Source organism: Strix uralensis, chromosome 12 (genome assembly GCF_047716275.1).
Source record: "Strix uralensis isolate ZFMK-TIS-50842 chromosome 12, bStrUra1, whole genome shotgun sequence".
Lineage (NCBI taxonomy): Eukaryota > Metazoa > Chordata > Aves > Strigiformes > Strigidae > Strix > Strix uralensis.
Genome location: NC_133983.1, coordinates 10,173,932 through 10,200,945, shown reverse-complemented (window position 1 = coordinate 10,200,945; position 27,014 = coordinate 10,173,932). Strand labels below are relative to the sequence as shown.

Below are 27,014 nucleotides of genomic sequence, written 5' to 3'. Positions count from 1 at the left end.
GCATGAGGTTATTTCATTCCTAATTGTTTTTCCAAAAAGCATAAGGAGCCTAATCTGTGTTTATTATATTGTGATAGAGGACTACAGACCACTTTACTGCCACAGTAGCATTATACATTCAGCCTTATTCTCCAACCATCGGAAAATGATCGGAAAATATATTGAATTGTGCTTCCTTTTAATTATGAAATCCGTTATTACTTTTGCTGTTGGGAGCAAATTCTATTAATGGGGTTTAAAAAGTCCAATAACATTAATTATTTATCTAAAAAAATCTTACCTTTTCATGCCACTCTAAGAGAAATATTAAAGGTGTGCATTAAGGAAATACACTATCCGGAGTAATAACAGTGATGTAATGTGAAAGTCTTCTTTGTTCATATTAGAAATACGTGCTAAAACTTCATAGCTCAGTAGACTGCTTATCAGTACTTTTCCGATTTTTGGCTTGGTGCTGCTGTATGAATGGGTCACTGTTCAGCACTGCCATGGTAACCAATTGCTTGACTGTGATTCAGGGTGGACATAATCAGTTCAGCTTTGTACCTGCTCTCTCTTTTCTGTTCCTATATTGACAAGCAAAGGTAGTGAGCGTTACAGCACAGCAGGTTACCAGACAAGCACCGGACCAGAGGAGATACTTACTGCAGAGGCAATTGCTTGTAAGATCAACACTTTGTAGTTTGTTGTGTTCTGGTTTATCAAACAGTGTTTATTAGCAATGCAAACTGACAGATTTAAATGCACAATTAATAATGTAAACTGATGTCGCTAAGGAATAACTATTATGACTCTTTTAGAGACTCTTCCAGGATCCAAAGTACAACGAGTAATTGTAACATTCTCACCATTGTAAATGTGTTGAGCTATTTGTCTTATGTAATTATTACAGCCTTATGAAATTTGGGCATAAGAGTGTACACAGATAACATACACTGCTTATTCTGAGTGTCCTATTATATTCTTAATTTAATCTTTGTATATCGCATCCCTTAGCAATACATTTTAGGGAGTCAATCCTTTCTCCTTCCACTCCAAAATGTTTCTTTTAACTTCTTTAATAACAAAACCAAACAAAAAAAACCCCATACCTTTCTTATTTTAAAAAACCCACTACTTTCATGACTTTAGGCCTTTCCAAAATAAATGTGGTTATAGTTTAATTATAAAAGCAGTTTATGGAATGCTGATACATTTTTATGGTTTTAAGTTTTTAATGTGTTGTCTTCTCTCTAGAACTAACACACCTAAATACTGCATCTATCCCACGATGAGCTACTGAACCAGTATTAACACTGCAGGTTTCTTTTAGTTCTCCAATTCCTAAATTCTTTAACTACTGCACATATGGATATAAACAAAGAAAAACACAGACTACTTTAGGTTGAGCACCATTCAGTACAATCAAAATAATTAATGATCAAGTCATCTGAGAAATTGCTCATGCTTAATTTTCAGAAATGCAGGTTATTTTGCAGGAATGTATAAATGACAAGACCAATCCAAGTGGTACAAAGTATTCTGCTCGCTGAAACGCTAAACTTTATTTACACAGCTTTCTTTCTATCAAATATTACTAAAGAATTGGTGGTACGTAAACAATGGAACATGCAATTTGATCCGTTTACTAAGAAAAATAAATTTACAGTTCTGTTAAATAAAGACCAAATGCTATTATATACAGTCTGTTAAATAAAAGGCCTTGAGAGACATTCAGGTCTATTTTTAATACTTTCCAAATAAATACCAAATAATGCAACATTTACAAATAGCACACCAGCAGTATTTTCATGGTAATCATTTTACAAATCAGAATTTAGTAATTCAATTAAGCAAATGAGTAGCAGATCCTTCATAAATATTAAGGCATGTCACATAGCATCAAAATGGAACCGATGAGCCTCCTGTCGCTTCTCTCTGTCATCTGCTTTCTGAAAAATAATAATAAAAAACCACTGTGGGATCTAGAGCAATAATGTTACAGAAATGAGTTGTCAAATGTCAGAGAATGGTCAGTTTTTTTCCAAGTCGCTCATTTGACAAAAGGCAAAATCTTAGTAAAAGCCCCAATAATTAGCTTTTAAATGATGTCAGTTTGAAATAACAGCAATCTACTCAAAATTGGTTTCTGCTGTTAATGCTCAGCTGTTTTAGTATTTATGACACATTATTTTCTATTATTTCTGATAATGCTTTTTTATAAAGGAGTATTGAAAACATGAAGAATGCTTCTTAGTATGCATTTATTAGTCTGCATTATAAATACAAGATGAAATTACTCTGGATTAACTGTAAATGTCATCTATGTTACACTTAAAATGAGATTCTGTTCTGTTAAGTACAAATTTAGACAAAGATGGCAGTTCAACCAACAATTAACAGTACCAAGTAGGCTAAAAATGTTCCATGTTTTTGTTTGTATTATGAAAATGTGAGGTTGGATGCATTTCCCTGCTTATTTATGCAGAACACACATTGATCTGCTGAAAGACTATTTTGGATGCTGCTTGGAAAAAAGAAGCATATTTAAATTTTACCTATAATCCAAGTAATGTGTAAAAACATGCCCCCTCCCACAAGCCTCCTCTTGTGTAAGCAGTAACAGAGTATGAAAGCACTTATTAAAGGATCTTTAAAGGCATCGTGTGACCTTTTCTAGAAAACAGTGTTTTTGTCATGACAGACAGTATGTGTAAATCCCAGCATAAGAGAATTTAGCAAAACAGATTTAAATGCTTTTTAGCTTGCTTATACCTAACTTTTTTTTTTTATGAGTAAAATGAAGAAAAGACTTTACAGTATGCTGTTATGTGGGCATTCAGATTTGTATCTCAGTTGATAAATATACATGACAATTTGGGCAGAAATCAGTGCATGTGTTCTACCATGAAAGTTTGTCATCTGCTTTGGCATCAAGCCAAATATTTCCTCATCACTCAATATTTATGTATGATAGCAACTCCACTGGATTAACTATGGATTTTACTGCACTTTGTGGCAGCAGCAGAGCTGTCAGTGAATTTGAAGAAATATCAGTCTGGCTTTTTGGCAGGGACTTTATCAATGTCAGTAGTATTTTGAATGTCAAAAACTGGGTGGGAAGAAGGGAGGGACATACTCTTTCCTACATTGAAATGCCTGTCACATTCCACAGCATTTTATAGTCTCACTTAAAAAGCAATTTTCACCCATTTCTTGTATGCTTCCTGAAAAAATTACTCCTTCAAATTTGACAGTAACCGATACTCTGATGAATGCATCAAAACTTCTCTAGCAGTATTACCATCAACATGTAGTGTTCACAGGACTAGCCCCAAGACCACAAAGCAAGTTAGAAAGAATCAGAATACAGGAATATCAAGGTCCTTAGATAATGTAGCAGACTATACTTGTGGCAAGATGAATAATGGTGTACATTCTTCCTCAATTTCGCTTTCATTTGATGTACCAAAACTAAAAACTATAACTGAGGTTTGAAAGCTTTTTTTTTTTTTTAAATGGATCCAAAATTTCTAAGGAATGACAGAGCAACGTACTATTCCTAAGTTATTTAAACAATACAATATTTGGGTGACAGATGAGCGTATAAGAACTATTGTAGACAAAGGGCTCCTATTACTACTTATCTGCAGAGGTCAAAGTACATGGTTCATTTTAACTGCTGAATAAAACACTGCAGCTTACAGACAGATATATCCTCTGGGGGAAAAGAAAAGATTGTAACTGACAGTACATCTCTCCTTCCTTTCTTTGCTATAGGTACTCTAGAGATCTGTAAGGGAAAATAGCATTTAGGCAGAACAGTATTTTTATGAGAGGATTACCGAGAGAGGCAGTAAACCAAGAACAAGCTTAGAAACAAAGAACTTTGGAGTTTAACTCCCAGTCATGTCAGTGATGCACAATACAGCCTTGGTCAAGATCTTTATTTGTTCTGTACTCCAACCATTTCTTCTAAAAATTGGGAAGGTAAAATTCAATAGGAAGGCACTGGAAAATTGCAGGAATTAACAAATATTTATACAGTAGTCTGAAAATACAATTTACTCAAATATTTGTGCCTATTTTGAGCAAGATGCAGCAGCCGGAAATGAGTTTATAATATAACCAATATACCACTCCATTCACATATACCTAATGGGGTTTAAAATGGCTCAGAAATGGCTCACTCTGGGCTGAGTGCTTCTTTACATTACAATACATGAATTATTATACGAAGAACTGTTTTAAATGTTCACATTAAATCTCCATTTCTCCAGATGGAATTATACATAGTTAATCCTTCCCCAACTCAAAGTCCAAGTATTTTTTCTGCTACTCTTGTTGCTTAAGATGTGTTGGAGAAGAGTCAAACCCAGCCAGTGCATAGTCCTAGCTAGCAGTTAGCAGTGCTTTCTTGGGACATAGGGCATGCTAAGGACAGTCATCATAAACTTTGTATTTCTTTGCTTTGTGTGTTCTATTCCCAGCTTTACTATTATTTGGAGACTGTATTTAACATTTTGAAGAGTGAAGACTGACAGACAAATAACATTTAAATATGAAGCATGTGCAAAGCCTATCTGAATGTTTAACAAGGTCATTTTATTTCCACAAGCACAAAATAACAAACAGTTCTACCATGTCAAAATGTGCAGTAATTTTATTTGACAGCTAAGATTATGGTTTGGGTATGTAGTAGCATTTATTGGCAATCCTGCCAGTTGGATATGACTGTGAACTGAGCATAGTTAAGAAAAATGGGAACGCATTTCTTTTGTGACATGAAAGGCCCCTTTCAAAATGCTTCTTCAAATCAATGGATTTCTATACACTGCACGTATAATTCAGACACACAGAGCAAAGCAGCCAATATGCACACGATTGACTCCCTATACAGTCTTGAATGCTAATGTCAGTGCAATCAGCAAAGATAGATAAAGAGATGTTTTCCTCATTTTTAGATTACCAGCAGAACTCAAGATAAGTCAACTGAGTTTATGTTCCATTTTCCAAAACAGTACTCCTTAAAACTCTGCAAAATAGAAAGCTTAGATATGAAACAAAACCATCTAATTTAGTTGGGAATAACAGATTAATGGCAAAAGCTTATCCATGTTGCGCTTTGTTTCCCTTTTTCATGTGTTTTAGAGCTTAAATAAAAACAATGCCAAACTTTAAGCTTGCAGTAAATACTGAATTAATAATAAACACCTTTTGGGAATTAATGCAGTCTGTGTCAGAAATTATACTGTAGAAAACTACTCAAAAAACCCAGTGTACAAGACTGTAAAATATTAGGAAGTGTTAAATAGTATAGAAAATATAGAAAAGAATCTAGGTAATTAAGCTTACCTTTTCTTGCCAGTGTAATATGCCAATTATTGCCAGGATGAAAACGCAGACACCAATTAAGGCTATAGCTGTCAGCAGCACAATGTTACTTGGGGTCAGATATAGCTTGGCACTCCAGCTGTACAAAAGAAGAAAATCCAAGGAAACATTAATACTCTTCATTAAGAAGCAGAAAACAGATTTAACTTATAAAGATGAAAAGAACCCGCTAGTGTAAAGACACTAGGTAACAACTTGGTCTACAAAAACTAGTGGCTATGCTTGGAGACTGAAGCTTAATGGTGTTTACTTGGAAATATATGGCTTAATATAATTATTTTCAGGTAATGCTGTGTCTAAATTCAGTTTCTGTTTAAGTTTCCAGGAATGCTATGGACATCCTCAGGGACTGACTTTTTTTTCATTAGGAGCTTTAACTCCTGCCCCTGACCAGGACAAAGTAAAATCCATAAGAAAATATTCCACAAAATTGCCTGGGGCATGGGGAGATGGAGAAGCAGGGTGAAGTAAGCCTGTGTGAGACAGATTGTTTCCCCCTCCTCTTGGACAGGTTCGTGGGGTCCCACTGATTAGGCATCTCTCAGTCTGAAGTTTACCCAGGGACAACTGCAGTTGTAGGCAATAGAACCAATTGATTATGGCAGAGGAATGCTGGAGAGCAACAAAATTAAGCACTTTAAGAGCTTCTGGAAGACATCCCTCCAGTGTTGTGGGGTCCTGAGGCTCAGTTAACACTCTTTTTCTACTACAGGCTTCCTATCATGGGAAAGCTGTCAGCACGAGGCTCTATGTTGAGGCAGCACTGAGGCATCTTGCGAAGCAACATATCTATGTTAAAGAAAATTACAAATTTAAGAAGTGTTTATTATGAAATCTGTTTTCTTCTTGGGGATTCTATCCTCTGCTATTGTACAGTGTCCATAGCTTAATTTATAGGAAAACAAAAATAGTTTAAGGATGACAGAAAAATTTTTGCATAACACATACCTTTAAATACCTCAAGACTATAACTAAATTTTCTACATCTGGCAGATGTTATTCCTGTGGTTGTTAATTAGCAATTCAAGTGGCACATCACTTCTCAACTGTTATTTGTCCTATAGTAAAATTAACTTCTGAAACTGATGTCAGAATCATTTCTGCATGATAAATGCAACTGACCTCACTAGTAGATCAAGCGGCAAAAAGCAGCTGGAATACGTGACTAATGTTTTCTCTAATAGCAAAGAGAGAAACATGCTCTCTTTCTGGGATAAACATTTTAATTGCAAAGTGAATTCAGTGTTCAAGCTCTTATGTAACCAACCCATTCACCTTTACTTGAAGAAAAACATTCATACCTGTGGCGACAGATACTGCATTCAAAAGGGCTGAACTAAAGCTTTTATATGCAACTAGACAGAAATTGCATGTTTGGTGAAACAAAAATGTTTGCTTCAATCATTACCATGCTTGCAATTTGTCAAACAGAATGTTGCTAAATCTAGCAAATATGTTATTATTTACAGGATTTGAGCTGGTAATGTATTTTGATTGTTTGTATGAGCTGGTAATAGATTTTGATTGTTTATGGGCACTAAGAGTCTGTGTAAATACTTGAGAAATATTCTGCCTAGTCACAGAGGCAACTACATCTATAGAACTAAGCCCCTCGCCATTGTTCTTAAATTTACTTTCTACACAAGTGACTATATTTAAACCTACACATAATGCCTTATTTAAACTCTGTATTAATGTAATTTTGTGAAGCGCAAATCAAAAGTTACCTTCGAGGAACGTTATGAGGATAGGGAATGACTATAAGCTGGGAGTTGGGTATGATAGCTGTCCATTCTTGTTTTCTTATAGCCTGAAAGAAAAACAAAGGCTATGTCAATTCCTAACAAACCAACATACTTAAAAGCAAAGAAATACGGTGTTGAAATATACAAAAGGAGAAACAAAAAAAACAGTTGCTTTTTAAAGTTTTAAATATAAGTAATTATTCCCTTACGTTTGTATAAACCTTTTATTCTGAAAGCTCTGAAGTGCTTTAAAAGAAAACAAAAAAAAACAGTAAAAAGCAAAATAACTGTAGCTGACATAAAACACAGCATCTGCTTAAAAAGTACAAAGCAACAACATAATAGGGAAAGAAGAAAAAAAACAATTCTACAAAGTAGGCAGGCAAAGCAATTATCCAAACCAGAATTTGGCCAGCACACTAATTTGAATACCTCACTTTTTAAATATATCAGATCTTTAAAGACTGAAAATGGTCAGAGCCCTACTTTTATGTTTCACCTGAAGATTAGATAATCATAGTAATGTCCACCTCCCATCATGCTGATCATGATTTTATCACTGAGGCAGAAAGGATTAAGTGAGTTTACAGGCCAGCCAGTCCAACCCTAGGAATGTCTTACAGCTGAGACCATAAGAATTGGGCCCTCAGATCTAATACACATTTACTACATAAACAAGCACTATATACCTGTGCTAACATTTATAGACAGCTTCAGTCATCTTTTGGTCTTAGTGCTAGCTTCAGAACTTATACACATCCCAAACCCCAGGCATACAAGGTTCTTTTTGGCAAACTTTTCTGTATTCAAACATACTACTTTGATACTCTTGCTTCGGTGAGGGGGAAGTGTTCCTAAGCAGTATTTCCAGCCAAACTCTATTAAGGAAGGTAACACCATAAATATTAGCTTGACAATCTTAAATCTCAACTAACCTTTTCTCCTAAAGGACGAGGAATGCCAACATGCAAATGGTCAAGGAAATTAGCACTACGTCCCAAGCCTAGCACGTTGTATGGCAACTGGAGAGCAAAATGTGCTGACTGGCTAAGCTGTCCAGCTGAAATAAAATTAGAAAACAAGCCCAAGTAGGTATTTTGGAAAGAAAAAAACCAAACAAAACCCACCAACTTTCAACACAAATACACATTTCAGAGTCAATAATGTTTAAAAAATTTTAACCGCATGATTATTTAATTCTTAAAGGCTCAATCCCACATTTCCAAACTACTTGTGGGCACTCACTTAGGGAACAGCTTAAATGCTTTAGATTTCAAGGTAAGATGATTCTTTTGAGCACCATTTCTATGTTAAAATGAATCTCTACTATTTGTTACATGTTAAGAAGAAATCGGCCATCTGCATTTATTTTGATACGAGTAGTGCCAAGTCTTTTGCCTCATTGATTTATAAGCTCAGACTCAACATGTGAAGGTTCACTTTAATTCTTATTAGTGTTACTCAGTAACTACTGGGTTTTTTTTTTGTGTCACAAAATTAGCTAAATAAATTCTCATGAATAAATTCTCAAATAATAAATTGATTTAATGAAAACAGGATTAGAGTAGTTGCAAGTTAGGCCCTGGTGAGAGCATGTAATTATAAATAATTAAAGGAGAGACCATAGGGAAAAAAAATAACATTCTTTGTTTCCTGAAATGTCAGTAGGGAAACAGACAAGTGTTGCAGATATCAACAGGTTCACTACCATCCTCTTTCCAAAGTATCCAATTATTTGTTTTAAATAAAATTCTCATATTTTTTTTTAATTTCTGGCAAACTGATTCAGATCTTATGTAGATTTTTTGTTCATACTCTAGAAAGCCTCTTAGTAAGTGATCTGGCTACACAGCAGGAATTATATCAGCACCTCATAAGCACCACAGTGAAATCAGCCTTTCACCAGATTAATAGAAATGAGTTCAAGGGATACTTGACAACCACAAGTAGGTGTACGTGACCAATAGAAACAGTTTTTCAGAAAGATATGATGTAGTCAGTATTCTTTAAGCGTCAGATTTTTCTCTGCTTTGACACCTGACAGATTATGCCTGAAATTGGAAACTAGAAGTTAAGCGAGGAAACATAACAGAATGTGAATTAAAGAACACGAATTCACATTTTGTAACGAATTTACAGCCAACTCATTTCTACCTCTCCACACTTTCTTCCAAGGCTTGATTCTGAAAGTCAGTAGTTTGCTTCAGACAACTGGCTGTTGGCCATACTAGTTGCACTGCAACTTGCACCGTTGCAGTGAGGAGAGCTGGGGGAAAACTGAACAACCAACCACCACCACTTCTTCGGCAAAGCCAAACATCCTTTCAAGAAAAACCAGAAACAAACTCCCATTCTTGGCTCCTGGACATAGCCCAGTAAGCGCAGGTGTGCATTTGCCACTACACAACAGCAGTGATCCCGGCGGGGAGTCTCTGGAAAGTGATGTACAAGAGTATTATAAAAGCTCTTACACTAAGGGACACCAAGATGACACCTACTTTCAGAAGCAACTCCTCAGCTTTTGTATCCTCTTATGGGGGACAAACTACCTTGTATATTGGATAATTTTGAACCCCTATTCAAGAGAAAGATTACCTCATGGTTCTGTTTTTCTGAACCTCCCCCCTCTCCACCAGTTTTTTAGGAAGAAGCTTGCCATATGCTGTCAGGCATGTTTTGAAACAGGCCTGTTTAATCAGAAGGTAAATACTCTGTATTACTGTAGTTTTAGAGCTAGGATAATTTTATTTAACAAGGCAAGATAAATGTCAACTAAATACACTTAGAGGAGATCTGAAAAATCAGCTTGATGCAGTTACCTTTTTATTAAGCTAAAATGCTATTAGCAAAAAGAAACAGTAACAGTTTTCCTAAAGATCAGGCATATTTTAGGTTTACTTTTTGCCCATGCAGAACCATGTAACAAGCAAGCAGACATGGAAATATTTAAATAGGATTTGTACTTTCAGTCCTTTGTAGTGAGGGCAAGGTGTACTGTGTACATTATTAGGTAAATTCCTAGACTATGGAATCTGTGACAGACAGCATTAGCTGAGAAGCTTTTCTCTAAGAATAGTGTTTTTTCCAGGAAGCTGAGATAACAGTATAGGACTTGAATCTGTCCATGCTTTGTCACTCACTTCCCTTACATGATTTTGGCTAAATTGCTCAATCTCTAGGTCTCAATTTCCAAATCTAAAATTTGACTAATTCTCAAATTAGACTAAGCCTGTAGTATCTGAAAATGCTGATTACCAATGTAAAAGTAGCAAGGAACAAAGGTACGTTTATTAAATTTGATTTAGTTGTAAAAACAAACAAGTTATGTATTACTTGATCATGCTATTAACATAATAAAAATTTTTCTTTAAAAGTTTGCTTCACTAAGGCTGAATTCTGAAGGACTTTCCCCAAATGAAAAGGTGCTGCTGTAATATTTAACAATGAAAAGCTTTTAGAATGACTTCTGAGTGAAATATTTAGGATTATGAGCAGACTGCAACTGAGATCTTCCTTTTTTCTTTCATCATACAAATGAAATGAATGTCAACTAAATTAAAGGAAATAAAAGAAAATGTCATACACTGTGTGCAGTCAGCCTTACAGAGGTTAGAGAGTCAGATACTGCAGCTAGAATTCTTAAAAGCATTGAATAATTTCATGGCTACTAACACCGGTTCTTATGCCTGCTAAGATAAGGATAATGAAATCTTATGCTTCAGGATGTAAATAGATCATTTGCAAAGGTCAGAAAGGAATGTTTTCTTCTACAAAGCAGGCAGAAAATGTGCACATACCTTTTCTTTATTTGCCATTAAAATTGGGAGATATTAGCTAAGCAGGACTTGGGATGATAGCATACAGAAGGTTCTAGTTCACTTTAAAACCGACTACAAATACGAGATCTTTGAGACTATTTCTTGCTTTACTCCATCTATATCTATCATAAATTCTGTAATAGTTTGATGTTACTCAAATGTTCCACTCAGAATTGCAAACAAGTAATTAAGAATGACAAGCGTTCATCTGAGAAACATAAAAACCTTGACCAAAGATTAAAAGTAAAAAGAGAAATCACAGACAGTACTGTTAACAGTTTATTGTTATTTCCAAAGTTCTCAGTCACTGGTAATTAATTTACTTATGAAAGTATTTCAAATTTAATTTAAATAACAACTCTAGTTATTTGCTCTGTTGTAAAACTATTGTAAACGGTTTTCTGCTTGCTGCAAGAAGATTTGATTATCATTCCATCTTCAAGCAGGAAGGTGGGATTTATTTCTTACACTACGATTGTTCTTCAAGCTTTTGGAAGTCTCTGCAAGCAAGGTGGAGAAAGTGGCTGTTGCTTCACAGCTTGTTTTGCTTCATCAGTAGAACTGTTACTATAAGAGATTAAAAAACCTCCTGTCCATGATGTACGTTATTACTTTTTAATACTACTTTAAAGACTATTCAACACTATGTCTTTTGCCTTATGCTTTTTGTTTCAAAATAGTTATTTAGAAGCACCCCGATATCACTGTCTATAGTACTGGCATAGGTGTTGGTGTTTATGTTTTTGTTCTAAATTGTAAGTCACTAAGTTGTTGCTTCAAAAACCCTGGGCAGAGTGAAAAAACCTCAAAGTTTTAAGACACGATTTTCAGTAGTTTCAGCCTGTCAAGACACCAGATTTTTACGAAATAGCTAATGACGTTAGGCAGACAAACCTTACGAAATTTTGCAGAGTTTGATATTCAGAAATCATTCTGAACATCTCTGAATCAATCTCCTTATATTTGACGTCTGGCATATAAAATTTGAAGCAATACATATCATTAACCTTTTGAAAGTCTCATCTGAAAAACAGAATGATGTGTCTATGACACATATAGTACTTGTTCTTTTATATCTGAATTAAGGGATTTCCCTTCTGTTTCCATTATACTGAAAGCTCAGTATGTCCTGAGTTAAACTGCAATGTTCTCAACAGCTTATTTCAGGGTGACTAGACCTAAGCACAGTAAGTACTTAAATGAAGTCAATTTAACTTTATGAAGGGAAGGTGATTGCATTTACATGTAGAAGCAATGTTTTCCATTGTTTCTTTAAACAGAACTGATAATGTGTGATAGTGGATTTACAATAGACTAGTTGAACCTACATAAATAGATTCACAAAACTGGTATTATTCAGTCGGTTTAAATAAGCTTATTTTGTGGAATAATAGAGCAGAACATACAAGATCATTACACACAGTTGAAAGACTAATGGAAACTCCCATTTCAAACCTGTGGTCTCCTGAAGCACCATTCTTTTCTTTTTTTAATTATACTTGACAAAATATAATTTGCTTTTAAGTAGTCCATTAAGGCGATTCAGATTAATACAAAATACAGTAAAAACATTTAGGCTTTCAGAAGTCCCTCAAATTCAATACTTTAGAGGATTGAATTGCTAAATCTATTTTCATAAAAGTTATGTCATTATTTCTTCCACTTACTATATTTTCCTCTAATTTGCAAAATTATGCATTTATCAGAAGCTTTAATACATTCATCAAAACAGTAATTGAAGATACTTGTGAAGTATGAATCAACTTGTCAAAAACACCCCAAAATTCTAAGTTAGAAAATATAACAGGAAGTTGCTTTTAGACATACGTTCTTTGTACCTGTTGACAATGTAGGTGGCTTTTCAAGTAATAAAACAGTTCATTGTGTAAAACATAGTATGTGAGTTGTAGCCTCTAGTCTCAGACTTGCATCTGAATTCTTCTGTACCATCATCTACCTTAATATTGAGGACTACTTTCTTATAGATTAGATACATATATCATCCTAGAAAATCTGAGTTATTCCAAAAAACTACACGCAGAAGTTGCACAAATTGCTGCGTAACTGTGAACAACATGCATGGAAAAGCTGGAGTAAGACAAAGCCTGTCCAAGAGTTAGGTAAAGTTTCACAGTGAGTGTGAATCACTGAAGCTGCATAGTTGAAACACTACAGTGGTATTTACATTACAGCGATTATCAGTGTTGTGCTACATTGCACACCAAAGTGTTGCCCCAGCTTTTGAAGCTGGCAGCTCATTTTATTTGAAAATATGCCAGAACCACTTACTGCAAAAAAAAAAAAAAAAAAAAAAAGGAAAATATAACTGCTAATAATGAAATACCTGTGTAATATGCATAAGAATTTAGAAAGCAGCTTTCAGAAAATAAACAAAAACCCAACAACTCCAAACTTGAAAGCTTTTTAAAAGTTGGAGAATTTGATTTCCTTGGCTTTAGCTGAAAGCTTTACTTCAGTTCCTTATTACTGCCTTTGGAGTTGTAGGTCACTGTTTGGAAAAAAAATAGAAAGAGCTCTTTTTCTGCCTAAAATTATGCAATGGCAACTTCAGCTTTCTAAGGGCTGAGGATGTCCGCCCTTATGACTTAGCTGTTTGCCTCTTTTCATTAGTCCACATAACAGGAAATGCAGTACGCAATTTCACCTCTCAACTTTTTCTGCAATATCTTTGCCTGGAGTTCCAGAAATAACTGGGGAAAGTGGATTGAAAGTGCATACTTGCAACTTTGATACGTGTTATTTGCAGTGCTGCTTACACTTGTGGTACTTCTGAAAGTCCAAACTCCAAATCTGATGTATTTATATGAGAATATTTCATTAATACCTTTACACTATAAAATTATACAAGTAAAACTAGAAACTCTTTAAAACCCCCAAACAATACAATTACCATATTGCTGATATTCCAACCCTTTGCACAGGGGAAAGTTGTCTAATTTGTAATGCCTAAAGATTTGAAGTTTGGTAATATTGCAGGCAACACTACAAGTTCAAATAAATTTTCTAAACAGAAACAGAGTTTTATAGAAAAACATACTAGCAGGGTATCTCCACCTACAGCAACCAGAAAATACCTCTTAACAGAATCCAGCTATTCAATTATTAAATTATTCCAGCTTGTTCCATGAATACGCTCATCTTTCTATATACTGGAATTCCACATAATGAATCCTGCAATGTCAAATGGCTATTGAAATTAAGCTTATTTTGCTTTTGTCTGGTACATATTGCAATGCTTATGTTTAAATTCATTACTATAATAGCTGCTAGACATTTGTGTTCACCTCACAATCCAATTTAGTTAAACAGCATGAGAACTCAATGCAACAACAGGGAAGAGTAAGCAGATTTCAAAAAACCAGAAGGGCATGACTTAACAGGCTGCGAAAGGTCATTCTGCCATGGAAGCTTTAAAACAAAACCAAGCAGAACGGAAGAGCTCTGCAATGAGAATTGCAAAGGCTATCAGTCCATACAGCTTCAGTCATACAGATGCTTAAACAAGTTATGACTTGATCCACATAAGCAATTCAATTAATCTATTCATATGGTTGTATTATGCTTACGTATGGCTATTGATCTTTGAGTAAACCTTAAACATTTATTGTTCTGTTGTTCCCGGCCCACAGGATTAATATCTTTGGTAGACAAAAACTGCAACTATGACTATTTCAAACTTTAAGTCCATTGGCATATTTTCACTTTAAGAGAGAAAAAAAAAAAAAGAGATGTTTGTAGCACAGGCTGAAACACAGAAGATATTCTCCCATTTTAAGTGGAAGTGAAAACATGAAACAATACATCAACCTGAAGCTCTGGCCAGGTTGGGCCTGGCTTGCAGGGTTCATCTGATACATACAGAAATGTGGTACAACAAAAAAAAATATAAAAAATATTGTGGGTATGCCACACACTGCACAGAATAACAGGCCCTCCCTTCCATAGGTGTCCTTATCACAGAAACGGCAAGAGGGAGCTGTGAGTGCTTTTGCCCTGGCTGTCTGGCTAGTCAGCACACTAAGGGGTCAGCCAGCACTGCTGTGGTTGTGGCGGTGCACAGCTACCAGGCTTACCCCTCTGCCTGCCTGCAGACAGGCACGCTTTAAGGCCAGGAGTTCCTACAAATGAGAGAAAGAGAAGGTATCTGCAGGCTCAGATGTTCCACAGAAGAGGGAGAAAGCAAACAGAAAAACTGGGTTGCGGTGAAAGGGGAAGGGGTATCAGAAAGAAAAATGGTAAAAAGATGCTGATGGCTAAAGGCAGCCTGATGTTCATAGTGTGAAGTCTCTACAGGACTACCCAGTCATTTGACTTGTTCAGCCCTTGACCAGGCAACACTGCAGTAACAAATTTAAAATGCCTGTCTTGTGCTGGTGCTAGAATATGAAACTGTCCTTGTGCAGTTTTCTGAAAACCTTTCAGTAAATTAACAGCTGCTCCATATTAAATTTAAAGTATCTGATCTTATTTATGTTGTTCTGGATCCACAAGGACATTAGTTCTAAGAAAATCAGTTTGTGTTACTGGTAATAAAATAAATGAAACCAAATATATCAAGTAGGTAACGTTCTCAAGAAAACACAAAGGATCATTATCGGGACCCACTTCAGCTTGCAAAAATGACACGCCTGCGTTTTAGCAAGGTCAGAACTATTAACAAATAGAGCCGTATAGATGTAATCTGCAGTAATCTAACTGGCCTCAGTCATTAAGCAAAATTCTATTCAAAACCAAAGAGATTTAGTAGGACTGCTATTTCATTATCAACAATGATTTTTTTAGGATGCTAAAGTTTAAAAAAAACCCTAAACCAACAACCACGCAAAAAAAACAACAAAGCCCAACAACTTGCACTTGGTTATCTTTATTAAATTCATCTATGTATCCTCCTCCTCCCAGCCCCAAGAAAAACTTCAGTTTATTCTGTGCTCAACTTTAGATATTATACTCTACTTTATGCTATGCATTGTTGCTTACAGGATTCAGCTGAAAAACACCATGTCAGAATGATATTAGAAATTTCTTAGAAGCCAATAAAAGCCTGGAAATGCAGATGTAGAGCTGAAAATCCAGGATGACACTCATACTTAACTGTGGGGTCTCCTGAAAAATGACAACTCCTAAAGAAATGGGGAGTGGAGAAGGCAGATCACAGGAAACGGATCAGAAAGCGTGACTTTAAATTTGAGTTTGCGTACTTCTCCTAGATTTACACCTGGACCTGATCTGATCTCAAGCATAAAATTCCTTAAATATTTGAAGAAGCTGTTGCAACTGAATTTCCTCTCAGAGAGAGAAGGTTTGTGGCGATATCAACCGCAGATACAAGACCCAATACTTTTCAATTCTAACGCTCATTTTTGCAATTGCTATTCCTTGTAGCTAATTTAACAGAATTTCTTGTTGTAAGATTACAAGTGAACTGAACAATGTGAGAGTAAAAGCAAAGAATATGCGCTAATTATTATTCTGCTATCTTTTAACAACATACTGGAATGTTAATAGGGGAGAGAATAATTCTAACAATGTTTTAAAAAAACCCCTCATAATTATGCAAATTTTCTGTAGTTAAGGCTTGGCAGATCAAAGAACCTTAAAATGAATTAGATAATGACAGCCATATGTGCCTTTTTGTTTTACTCTTTGCATGAATATTGCATACGTGAAAGATACCGTAATTCAGAACTAAAGACCTGCAGAATTAGGAAGATCAGAAGCAAAATGGTGGACATTTCGTTGAGTACTGTATGATTTACTTTAGCCCAGGGCTGGAAGGATAACTTAAGGCGACCGGATAGTTTGGTTTCAGGGGTCCAGCCAATAACTCTTCCCCTGCTAAGACCAGTAGTAATGACAACAAATAGCATCAGCTGACTTGAAAAAAACCCACACCTGAACAGTAAGCATTGTTTTAATTAGAAAAAGAATTATGTTGTTACTCACATTACTTCTTGAGAAAGAGATGATTTATTTAAAAAATACCGTGACCAACTATCAGATGTCTCATTATTGCTTTCATGTAATTAAAAGCTTCAGATATGGATTCTTTCATGATATTATGTAAGGAAGGCATGCAAATAAGTTGGTGAAAATTAGTTTTAAAATAGTATATTGATGCCATACTTTTAAAAGCTTAATGTGGAAAAGATGTTTTGTAAGTTTATGTAAGGCCCAAAAATGCCATGTGGATTTGGTATTGCCCACCAACACACACATATAAAAATATAAAAGTGTTGCTTGAGGTATTTCTTGATAGTCAAACACAACACGATTCTGATGTAACAGACTGCTTTTCAAGATAGTAACCTGTAGGCCAGTAATTCTAGTTAGAAGAACATTTACTGAATTCTATGAGTAGGACTTGTAAAAGAAGAAAGTTTAGCTACAAACTTAATATAATAGCTTCAGAAAATGTGACTTTGAAAAGTTCTTGCAGGAATTATACAGACTCAAAAAAGTCTATTAACATATTACAGTTGAGAAACTGATCAAAGACAGCATTATAAAATTCCCTGTAGCAATACTGCTAGGGTCATAAATGCGCTTGGAATTCATCACTGTTATTTCATAATGCCAAAACAGAAGAGGAAATTCATCATGATTGGCCTCTGTTAGGTTTTTATTATTGTAAATACAGTGACAGTGAAGATGAATGGTACTATAAGCAGTATTAAATCATATCTGATACCTGTTTCTTAGAGTAAATTGTAAAAACATTGCATTTCTAAAAGCACCACCCCATACCCACCCACCCCTCCAAACAACCAAACTCACAAAACCCTAAAGATAATGTTTAAGAAAAATGTATATTTTTTTTTGTTCTTGGAAGAAAGAACCAGAAAAAAAAATAAAGAAAATTATACATTAATTAGGTCCAAATTTTAAACTAGCTTTATTCCCACAGGTATAAGGAATTCTTAAGCTATGTGCATTCTTCCATGACACAGAGGTCTATAGTTGGAAGAGCATCTTTATTTTGCCACTGGGTTATTTTATAAGCTTGCTTAAGTAGTAAGGGCCAACGGATCAAATATACACAAAACAAACCCATCTAAACTCGTACTTCCTCAAAGTGGGGTTTAGAATCAGTTTATGCTGCTGTGAATTAACCTCTTAACAGATAATCTGCACTTGAGATCCCTCAAGTCCATTATTTTGTCATCTTCTGATTAAAATTATGTCAATTTATAAAAATCAAACTTATTTTAAAAAGCAGCATATATCATCCAGATATGCCAAGTTTTAGTCCTCTACAGTTACTATTTACATCCCAAATATAAAATATTTTTAAGAATCTAATAACACAGATTCTACTAGCTGTTAGACATGATTTAAGTGTATTGTATGTGTTCGCTTAAAATATCAGATTTCTAAGTCTGAGACTGTGTTAATTACGAATAAGTAGCAAGAGTTAAAACTTTCTCTGACTTCATGAGCAATGAATCTAAAGGAGTATAATTAGATCTAAGCAAAGGTTATGTTGTAGTTTTTTTGATTTATAGCCATTTTATAGCACTTTGCTAAAGAAGGAAAAAAAAAAAGGGTCAGTTCAATGGTTTTACTAATGTGTTTCTTTTCTTACACAAAAAAGTCTTTTTCGTTACTTAGGCAAACAGAGTTATTCATCAGTGCTCCTGATTCTCTCACAATAAAATTATGTGTAGGCATCTACTCACAAGTCACATGGCCAAAGGAACTACGAAGCTGTGTTTTTATTAAGTTAGGTTATATTCGCACGGGTGCACCAAATTTAGGCAGGCCTGCATTAAGTCCCAGTGAGTCTGAAGACAGAAACACTACCTTAAACCCACTGATTTCTTCATTTAGGTGCATGTTCACCCAATGAATGCACTCCACTAACTTCTAGTGGCAGGTTGGAAAGAAATCTCATAACATAGAAATTAGAGTATTTTCCAGTAACCCTGACAGCAGCTCTCAGGAAGAAGCTTTATCAATAGGTCCGTATTCCAAGAAGACAGCCCCCAAGAGTACAGAGGGGCAGTGATCAACTGCAAGTAATTTAGGTAACAGCATAAGGAGAGATTAGTGAACTCCAATCTTTACTACGCAAATTTGTTAAAGAGTTTTACTCTTTACTAAGATATGAAGTGTATTCCAAACTGTTTATACTTTTGTTGATTTGAAAAACAAGTACTTGTTAACAAAATGGCTTGTATTTAACAGTATAGGTCTTCATGATATCCTATCAGAAACTTAACTCATGAAGTAAAAACAGGACAAAAACTAAGATACCTGGTCATCAAGAAGAACAGAACAAAAAAAGGCACTCCAGTGTGGATTAAAGTAATATGGATAACACAGTAGGAGTCTCTAGAAACCTGTCCTGAGGCAAAATGCCTTCAAGAACAGGACAGACGCTGTGGAGCTAAGGATGTCTGTGTTTGTATGAATATGAATCCTGCATGTCTCTGCAAGCAGTCCTACTTGCTGTATGGAAGCTGCAACATCTTTTATTTCCCCATAAACCCTCCACAGTACACTAAGCTTTTTTCTGCTGTGCTCCTTCGTTACTGCTTGGGCAAGAACATTACAGGCTATGGCTAATTGCAACTGCATCTATGCTGACCATATGGCCAGCCTGAGGACAAAACCAAATAACTGATGATCTGTAACTAAAGTCTTTTCCTCATATGGAATTTTGTCTTCTACCGAACTGCTGATTTTTACAGAACTAGTAGAGTTTTATTTGAGGCATGTACGCTCCAGTTCAAATTGGCGTAAGCACGCTAGCGTATTCAAAAGTTATTAGGGACCACAAATAACCAAAAAGACAATCTACTGAAGTAAGTTTCCCATCCACAGGAATCCAGGCTTTTGAGGGATAAGGAGAAGGATCCTGTGTAGGCCTTTACCAATATTTTCTGATATGGTTAACAAGATAGGCTGTATTGTGACTTGGCTCTGATAAAGCTTGCAAGCCTTCATCTTGGTAATCAGCAATGAGATGCGCCAGTTGTTACCCAACCAGAACTGGCTGCCTAAGGGCACGGGTCAGATAGTCTAACAGAGTGTAGTGTAACTCAAAATCTCTGAACTCATCATGGAGTTTGAAGTGTTTCTAACTAAATATGTAAACTCTTTTTAAATTTAGCTTATGAAGAAAACCTTCAGAGCGATGAAGCTGAGTGTACAACTGGCTGGACAACTAGTTTGTTAAAATGAGTTTGTGCAACAATTAGAGAAAATACTCTGCATTTTCATGTTAGCATTAATTATTAGTTTGATTAAAATGTAGGCTAATACTTTCAAACCTATATTTAAGCATGCATGAATACAGAAGTGCTACACAATATCAGGATATGTTTTTGCAGCTGTCTGGTTCATATTTCAGGACATCTTCTTTCTCTCTTTATTTTTTCTAGGGTAGAATTAACAGTCCTGAGCACAGTATTCAAGGTAAGAGCATTATCATTGATTTCAGACCTTAACACGTCATATTTTTTTTCCCTAAATTACTGCTATTATTTAAATCAGTGTTTTCCCAGTGAACTATGGGAAACTTTTTTTTAACTCTGAGTTTAATTTTAAGTAAGACTTGAATGACAGATGCAGATGACTGCCACCACTGGGAAGGAGTTGGAATGGCACAACTTAGATGTGCATACTCTGATCATGTTTTGGCTTGAGAGTTTCCATTTTTTGCCTAAGCAGAAGTGAGTCCATTATGATCATAAGATTAACAGCTGTAAATTAGACTAACAGACCACTTCAAACAGTCACCTGTGTCTTCTAGGAGCCACTAGTACAGACCTAGGAAAGCAGCATAAACCCCAGGATATTCCAACATTAGGCACTGCTTGAACCACGGCCTAATGGATTATCCTTTTTTTGTCTACTTTGGTTTTGGACTCATGTAAACTGTGACATCTGCAACATCTCATGTGATTAAACCTGTAGTTAAGCTAAAAGTTGCATGAAGTACTGCTTCTTTCCATTTATTTTGACCTTGTTACCAAAGGTTTCTTTGATACCTTGTAGTTCTTGCATTACGTGAAAGGATGCAGCCACTCCCCCTCTTATCTTCCTCATGCTACTCAGCATTTTATAGATGCCTGTTAGCTGGCCAGATGTAGTGAACAACTCCAGAAAAATACATCCTGTGTTTACTGAATATTATGCTGATCCTTTTTCATGTGGCTACAAGATTCTATTCTATTCTATTCTATTCTATTCTATTCTATTCTATTCTATTCTATTCTATTCTATTCTATTCTATTCTATTCTATTCTATTCTATTCTATTCTATTCTATTCTATTCTATTTCAAAGCCACTGTGCTTTCTTAATACAGAATTGCTAAGGAACTGGTAGAAAAAGTGAATCATCAGAAGCTTATGGTATTTCACTAACTGATGATATTGTACTCAACGTTTTTTCGGACTGGGCAAGGTTGAGCAAACTGCTCAAACATAATGAGACAGAAGAAAAGAGAATGCAGTTGCAATGTTTGTAATAAATATAAAATCTGTAAAGAAAGAAGAGAAAGTTAGAGGGTTTTGGCCTTGTAAACTGAAGACAGAATTCAAAACCAGTCCCATTTCGCTCTGTAAACTTCTTTTCAACTCCTTAGGTTGCTGAGAAGTATATATAGACAGACCATGCCACATGTATTCTCATTATGAGGTTACCTTACCTGACCCATTTTTCAGGTATCCATTTGCGTCTACAGTAGTGTACTTGATGTAAGGACCAGGCTGATTAACACCGAAAGGCTACAAGGGGTAAAAAATTAAAAAAGCAAGCAAAATTTTAGAAACAGACAAAGCTACAGTAATAAAACAGTCAACCAAAGAAAAAGGTTTCTAGATTAATGATTTCCTTTTGATATGGATAATTTCAAAACCCTGCAACTGTTTTGGTCATACCATTATGTAGAAATTAATTTTCAAAATAAGGCTAATCAGTAGGCTAAGTAACATTTGCTTTCTCATGAAGAAAGCAGAACTACTCAGTCCTCTGGTAAAAGGTTTAATGCTTCCTCGGAAAACCCTAAAAATTCCAAGAAATAACTGCATGTCCTGAAAAAGCAGAACTCATTTGATATTGTCTGAGAGAATGCACTGTCTTGATGGTCTTTCTGAATTGAAAAATACCACACAAATTCAAAATTTTGTTACTATTTAGTGGTGTTTTATTTAAATCATCAAAGCGGTTGAATAGTTCCTTGTTGAGTACCAATATATTTTAAACAAAGTCTCTTGAGGGAGAAAATGTACTTAAACATCAAAGTACAGTTGTGGGGAAAAAATTAAATTTAAAAAATAAATTAAAAAAATATCAAAGGGAGTTGTGGATTACTGAGTGATGAACTGTAACAAATGCACCTAACAAGGGGTGGAAACAATTATCTGCTATGGTGGGGAAGGGAGAGGAGGGGGGAACAACTGTAAGAATATATTTTAAAGGAAGTTTTCATTTTTTTTTAATGCTGAATTCAAGCTGATATTAGGACATCAAATCCAGTAAAGATCTTTCAAACAAGTTGCAGAAAGAACACTAAAAGAAGAGATGATGACACGTTTCACACCATGCCTCCAAAAATAGTAAATTTTAAACCATAAGTAGTAATGGTGAGAGACGGGGTCAAAGCCTGAAAACCAGTAATTGATTAGAATGAAGAGTAAGGAGACTGCAAAGGTGATGTAAATGCAGATCTATAAAAGATGAGTAAATAAGGTGAAAATCTGATTTTTTTTTTTTTTTTTTTTGCCAAGTAGCTGTATTCTAGCATAATGTACTTTCTGACAGAGAACTTCTATTACAGCGGAGGCAATAGAGCTTCAATGATCTTGATAATGAAATGTTCACCAACAGCTGTTGGGAAGATCTGCTTTTTAAACCCTCTCTCTAGTTTTGTAATTAAGCTAATAATACTAGCAAACCCCCTTATTATTTTATATAAAAAATTAAACCCTATGTCTTAAAACAGGCTTGAAAAAAAGTTGGTCCCATTTGAAGCAGTTTTTGTATTTTCAAGTCAAAATTAAATTTTGTATTTTTGCAGAGCTGAAGTGCTAATGCTAGCTTTGATTCCTCAAGTTCCTCTTTTGGGCCAACTTCCACTGTGAACATTGCTAAACAATTTGCTAACTGAAAGTTTGGTGGATGAGTTGCAGGGTCTCTGGAGATGATTAAAAGAATTGAAATAGAAATCAGCACACATATATGTAGCTATCCGCAGAATCATCAGAACCAAGTGAATTTCCCTCCCTTCTATCCTTCACTGTGCCCAGTTACTGTCTTTTAGTCCAGATGGGGCTATATGGCTGAATCTGTTCCATGGTCAGCTTTGCCTGGCCTTTCTGAGTGCCCAGAACAACACTCAGCACACTACACAGTTTGGGGCTGCATTACACAAGTTTTTCTTGTATCTGGTATCCCAGCCCCTGTGATGCTGGGTACCAAAGCGCACTGCAGAATCAGTCAGCTGATTTCATCTCCGAGCAGGCAGCTGGTGAAAGGCATGGGTCTCAAACACGCAGAACTTGGTCAGTCAGGATTTCGATTACGTGTTCTTCCAGTCAATAACTGTCTTGATACGTGGAGAGTTTTTGGTATAATTAGACCTCAGCTTATTTGAAGCTAAATAGTAATGCAAAGTTATAGTTACACTTACTGTTACTTTCCGAGGACAGTCATTAGAACAGAGGCCACTGAGAACTGCAAAAACAAAAAGTGAGTTTGTAGCATTTATGTCAACAAGCCATCTTACAAGCACTACCTCTGAAATCTATTATAGTAATAGTGTCAGGTATCTGTTAAAAGAAAACAAGTGTCTTCTATATGACTTACGTTAATGTATAAAAAAATTCCTAATCTGTTTGAAGCATACTTCTTTGCAGAAATTAGTCAGCTAGTCACTAACCAGCTTCAAAAGGAGACATTTGCCAGTTAAAAAAATTCCAAATTAAAACATTTTAAAAATAGCAGACTGTACTTTTTATTCATTATTCTTCATTTCTAACCATTTAAAAATATTGGCAGACATTCAGCTTTACTGCTTTAATTGGTAAAAAGGTAAGTAAAGGCTCTTTCTTCTATACAAGGGGTAGTTTTCCAACTTGATTTAAAACAATTCCCAAAAGCTGTAATAAACAAAAATCCCACTACCTGTTTACTCTAAGAATTCAAAAGTATTACAAGCAGGTATGTATAATGCTATTTAATATTTAAAGCCTGTGACAGTTGTTCAATTAATTGTTTAAAACTTACTAGTTTCAAAAATAGTTAAATTACAAAAATATCTGTTAAACACTTATTTATAATCAAGTGAATGATGGACAATGAAAGCCATCTGTTCTATAACCTAGAACGTCCTGTCACATTGAGTATTAGAACATCAGTAGTAAATTGCCTTTAAAACAAACCACAAAAACCACACATACACAGAATAGTCTAAGGTGTCATTCTGATGCAAAATTCAGACTTCAAATGACACCCGTTTGGTTGAGCAGCAGCCCAGTAATGGCTGTGAGCAGGGAAGAGGATACAGACCAGGCAGTATCAAAGCCAAGTGAAAACATAACTTCTCCATGAATTCAGGTACCCTGAAGCAAGTGTGGCAGACAGCGGAAACTAAGATTTGGACCAGATTTGAGAGCAGGTCATCTTAACCACCAGATTTTTAAAGCATTTTCTGTCTACTTTAAGGCTCCATAGAATTTAGGGTACAAAACATATGGGGACAGTGAAATACTAGAAGGTGCATAAAAGATGTTCATAATGCAATAGTCTGATTAGAAATCATGCCCTACAGGAATCAGAAATGACACTGTTATAGTGAAGGAACATTTCTAATATTTTGCGTGCAAATATTAACAACTGTCATAATTCCCAAGTTATCATTTTTTGATTGTGATTTAAAATGTTGAAATTTTCAAATACAGAAAAATCTAGTATTTTTATACAGTCCAAAAAAAGATATCTGGACAGGTAAGATGAAGGTGTGGCAAAGCAGAATTTGAAGACTGTATATACTTTTTAAGCCATAAGCTTATTGGTTTGTGTTATACATAGATGTTTATGTAAGTGAAACCAACTCTTCCCATTTTGATGCAAAACTGCACGCTGCAATTTGCTGTTCAGTTTCGCTATGGGAACAAGTAATCTGAGCAAGTACATTTGACATCAGTTATAATGAGCAAAACTGTTCTCATTGTCCATATGCCAAATAAGTGAACGCAATGCATTTATCGATACGCTAACTTGCACAAAATATGTTTTGTTAGAAATACTCTTCCCTGTATCACAGTAAAAATATTTTTAGACCATTCATTAATTCCCATTTCCTGGGGTTTCTATGCAAAAATGCTCACACCCTGAAGAGATGTTAAAAAAAGGCTTGTTCCCATTTTTTTAAGATAGATTTACACAGAGTGAATCAAAAAGTATGTTGCAAATTACTCGTTTCTCCATTAAAATACCGCACAATTATAACTCTAATATGGCTTTGTGAAGTGTAAGATTTTTCTAGAGGATTTTCTGCATGCTTGTGTGAATTACACTACCCATATATATCATTTAAAAGAAGGCTGCAATCAACATGACAAATCACTATAGGGTATTACGATGAGAATAAAGCTTAGGCTAAGGAGCAAGTAATAAATGCATCAGCCCCCAGCAGTAGCTCCGGTTCTGTTTATCTTATGGTGTGCAGAATGTGTGCTTTAGAAGTATTAGACACATTTAAATAACATGAAGGCAAATACAATTTTTGAAGGTGACCCTCTAGTTGCTCCTGTTTAGCTTTGTCCTCATAAGCTCACATGCAGCCTCATTTTTTGCTTGTTCTCAAAAAATCAAGAAGGACATACAAGCAATGAGCTCAAAGCTCAACACATTTGCAGTCAAAGAACACGGTAGGGCATGCAATTTGGAAACCTCTCAATTACAAATATCATAATCTAACTCTAGCCTTTTAAACCAGATCTCTAATTAATTCACACAGCCTTGCCACGTTCATTACCATGCCATGCTTTTAGAGTAAGATGTGTTTTGTGCCATGTGGTGCTTTTAGGCTGAGAACACCAAACTGACTCACACATGGAAACAAACTTGCTCTCAGAACAGATCACGCAGCATAAGTAAAATATACATCATGCCAGTTGTCACTGAAATGAATCCAGCCCATTTTGCACTACATTCTCCATCATTTCCAGATGATACAAACAAGAAGTCCAGTAAAGTAGGCTTGATATAACAGAGGTACAGGAAAAAAAAGACAGAGGTCCCTGCTGGAAAAAAATACTGCAACCACTCAAGGCACAGGTGAAAATAAGCACACTTGGCTTTTGTTTCTTGCCTAGGTTTCTGAAAACAGGTAAGAGAAAAAGGCAGTCATTGTGGACAAACAACGGACCTTCCTTCAAGTCAATATTGCTGTAATTTCTTCTGGTTCCTTTCTGTCTCACTCTGGCATACATATTTGTATGTGCAAACATAATTAAATTTTTCCTCAAATTAGTGATGAGCTAATCCTCCTCCTAATTTTAAATAGCATCACAGATTAAAAAAATAAGTAGCTAAGTTGAATGATAGGTATGCGTAGATCTAATGCCATTTTTGTATTGACAACATTACGTTACGTGAGGAGATACGTGAAGGTATTGTACAAAAGGTTCACAGAAGGGGCCTTGGAAGTTCAGCTACTCCAACCCTTTCCATCAAAAACAATTAAGTCTACTACATAATTTCTTAATCTAATTGTCAGGACCCCTGATGTTGGTAACTCTGCAGTTTCTCCAGGAATTCATGTTAGTACTTCACAAGCCATCATCTAAGAAATTATTCTCACTATTTACTCTTTGTAGTCTGTTACTTTATGTTGTATCCTGCATGGACACACCAAACACTCTTCCCCCATTGTTATGCATCATTACAGACTGAAGACATGGATCTTCCCTTACATTTCTCTTTTAGGTTATACGTGTTTTTTCCTTGCAGATCATGTTTTCAGACACTTGATAATTCTGGTTTTTCTTTCAGAAGTCAGCTGAGAAATGAGTTTTTAAAGACCTAGTTTCTATCTTTAGGATTTT

At 35.4% G+C, this 27,014-nt stretch overlaps 1 protein-coding gene across 2 annotated transcripts in view; it reads right to left on the bottom strand.

The window, feature by feature from the left end:
* Positions 1-1,517: 1,517 nt before the first annotated feature.
* Positions 1,518-27,014, bottom strand: part of ITFG1 (integrin alpha FG-GAP repeat containing 1) — an 85,724-nt gene continuing 60,227 nt past the window's right edge. Inside the window, exons 13-18 of one of the 2 annotated variants that reach the window (XM_074881273.1) lie at positions 23,594-23,637; positions 21,611-21,689; positions 8,054-8,178; positions 7,101-7,183; positions 5,335-5,452; positions 1,518-1,931 (exon numbers count right to left, since the gene is read on the bottom strand). In XM_074881273.1, coding sequence (XP_074737374.1) covers positions 1,872-1,931; positions 5,335-5,452; positions 7,101-7,183; positions 8,054-8,178; positions 21,611-21,689; positions 23,594-23,637 — 509 coding nt within the window. In that variant the 3' untranslated portion in view covers positions 1,518-1,871. Of the gene's footprint in view, positions 1,932-5,334; positions 5,453-7,100; positions 7,184-8,053; positions 8,179-11,202; positions 11,504-21,610; positions 21,690-23,593; positions 23,638-27,014 lie in introns of those variants that run through there. The other variant, XM_074881274.1, reaches the window with a different exon arrangement.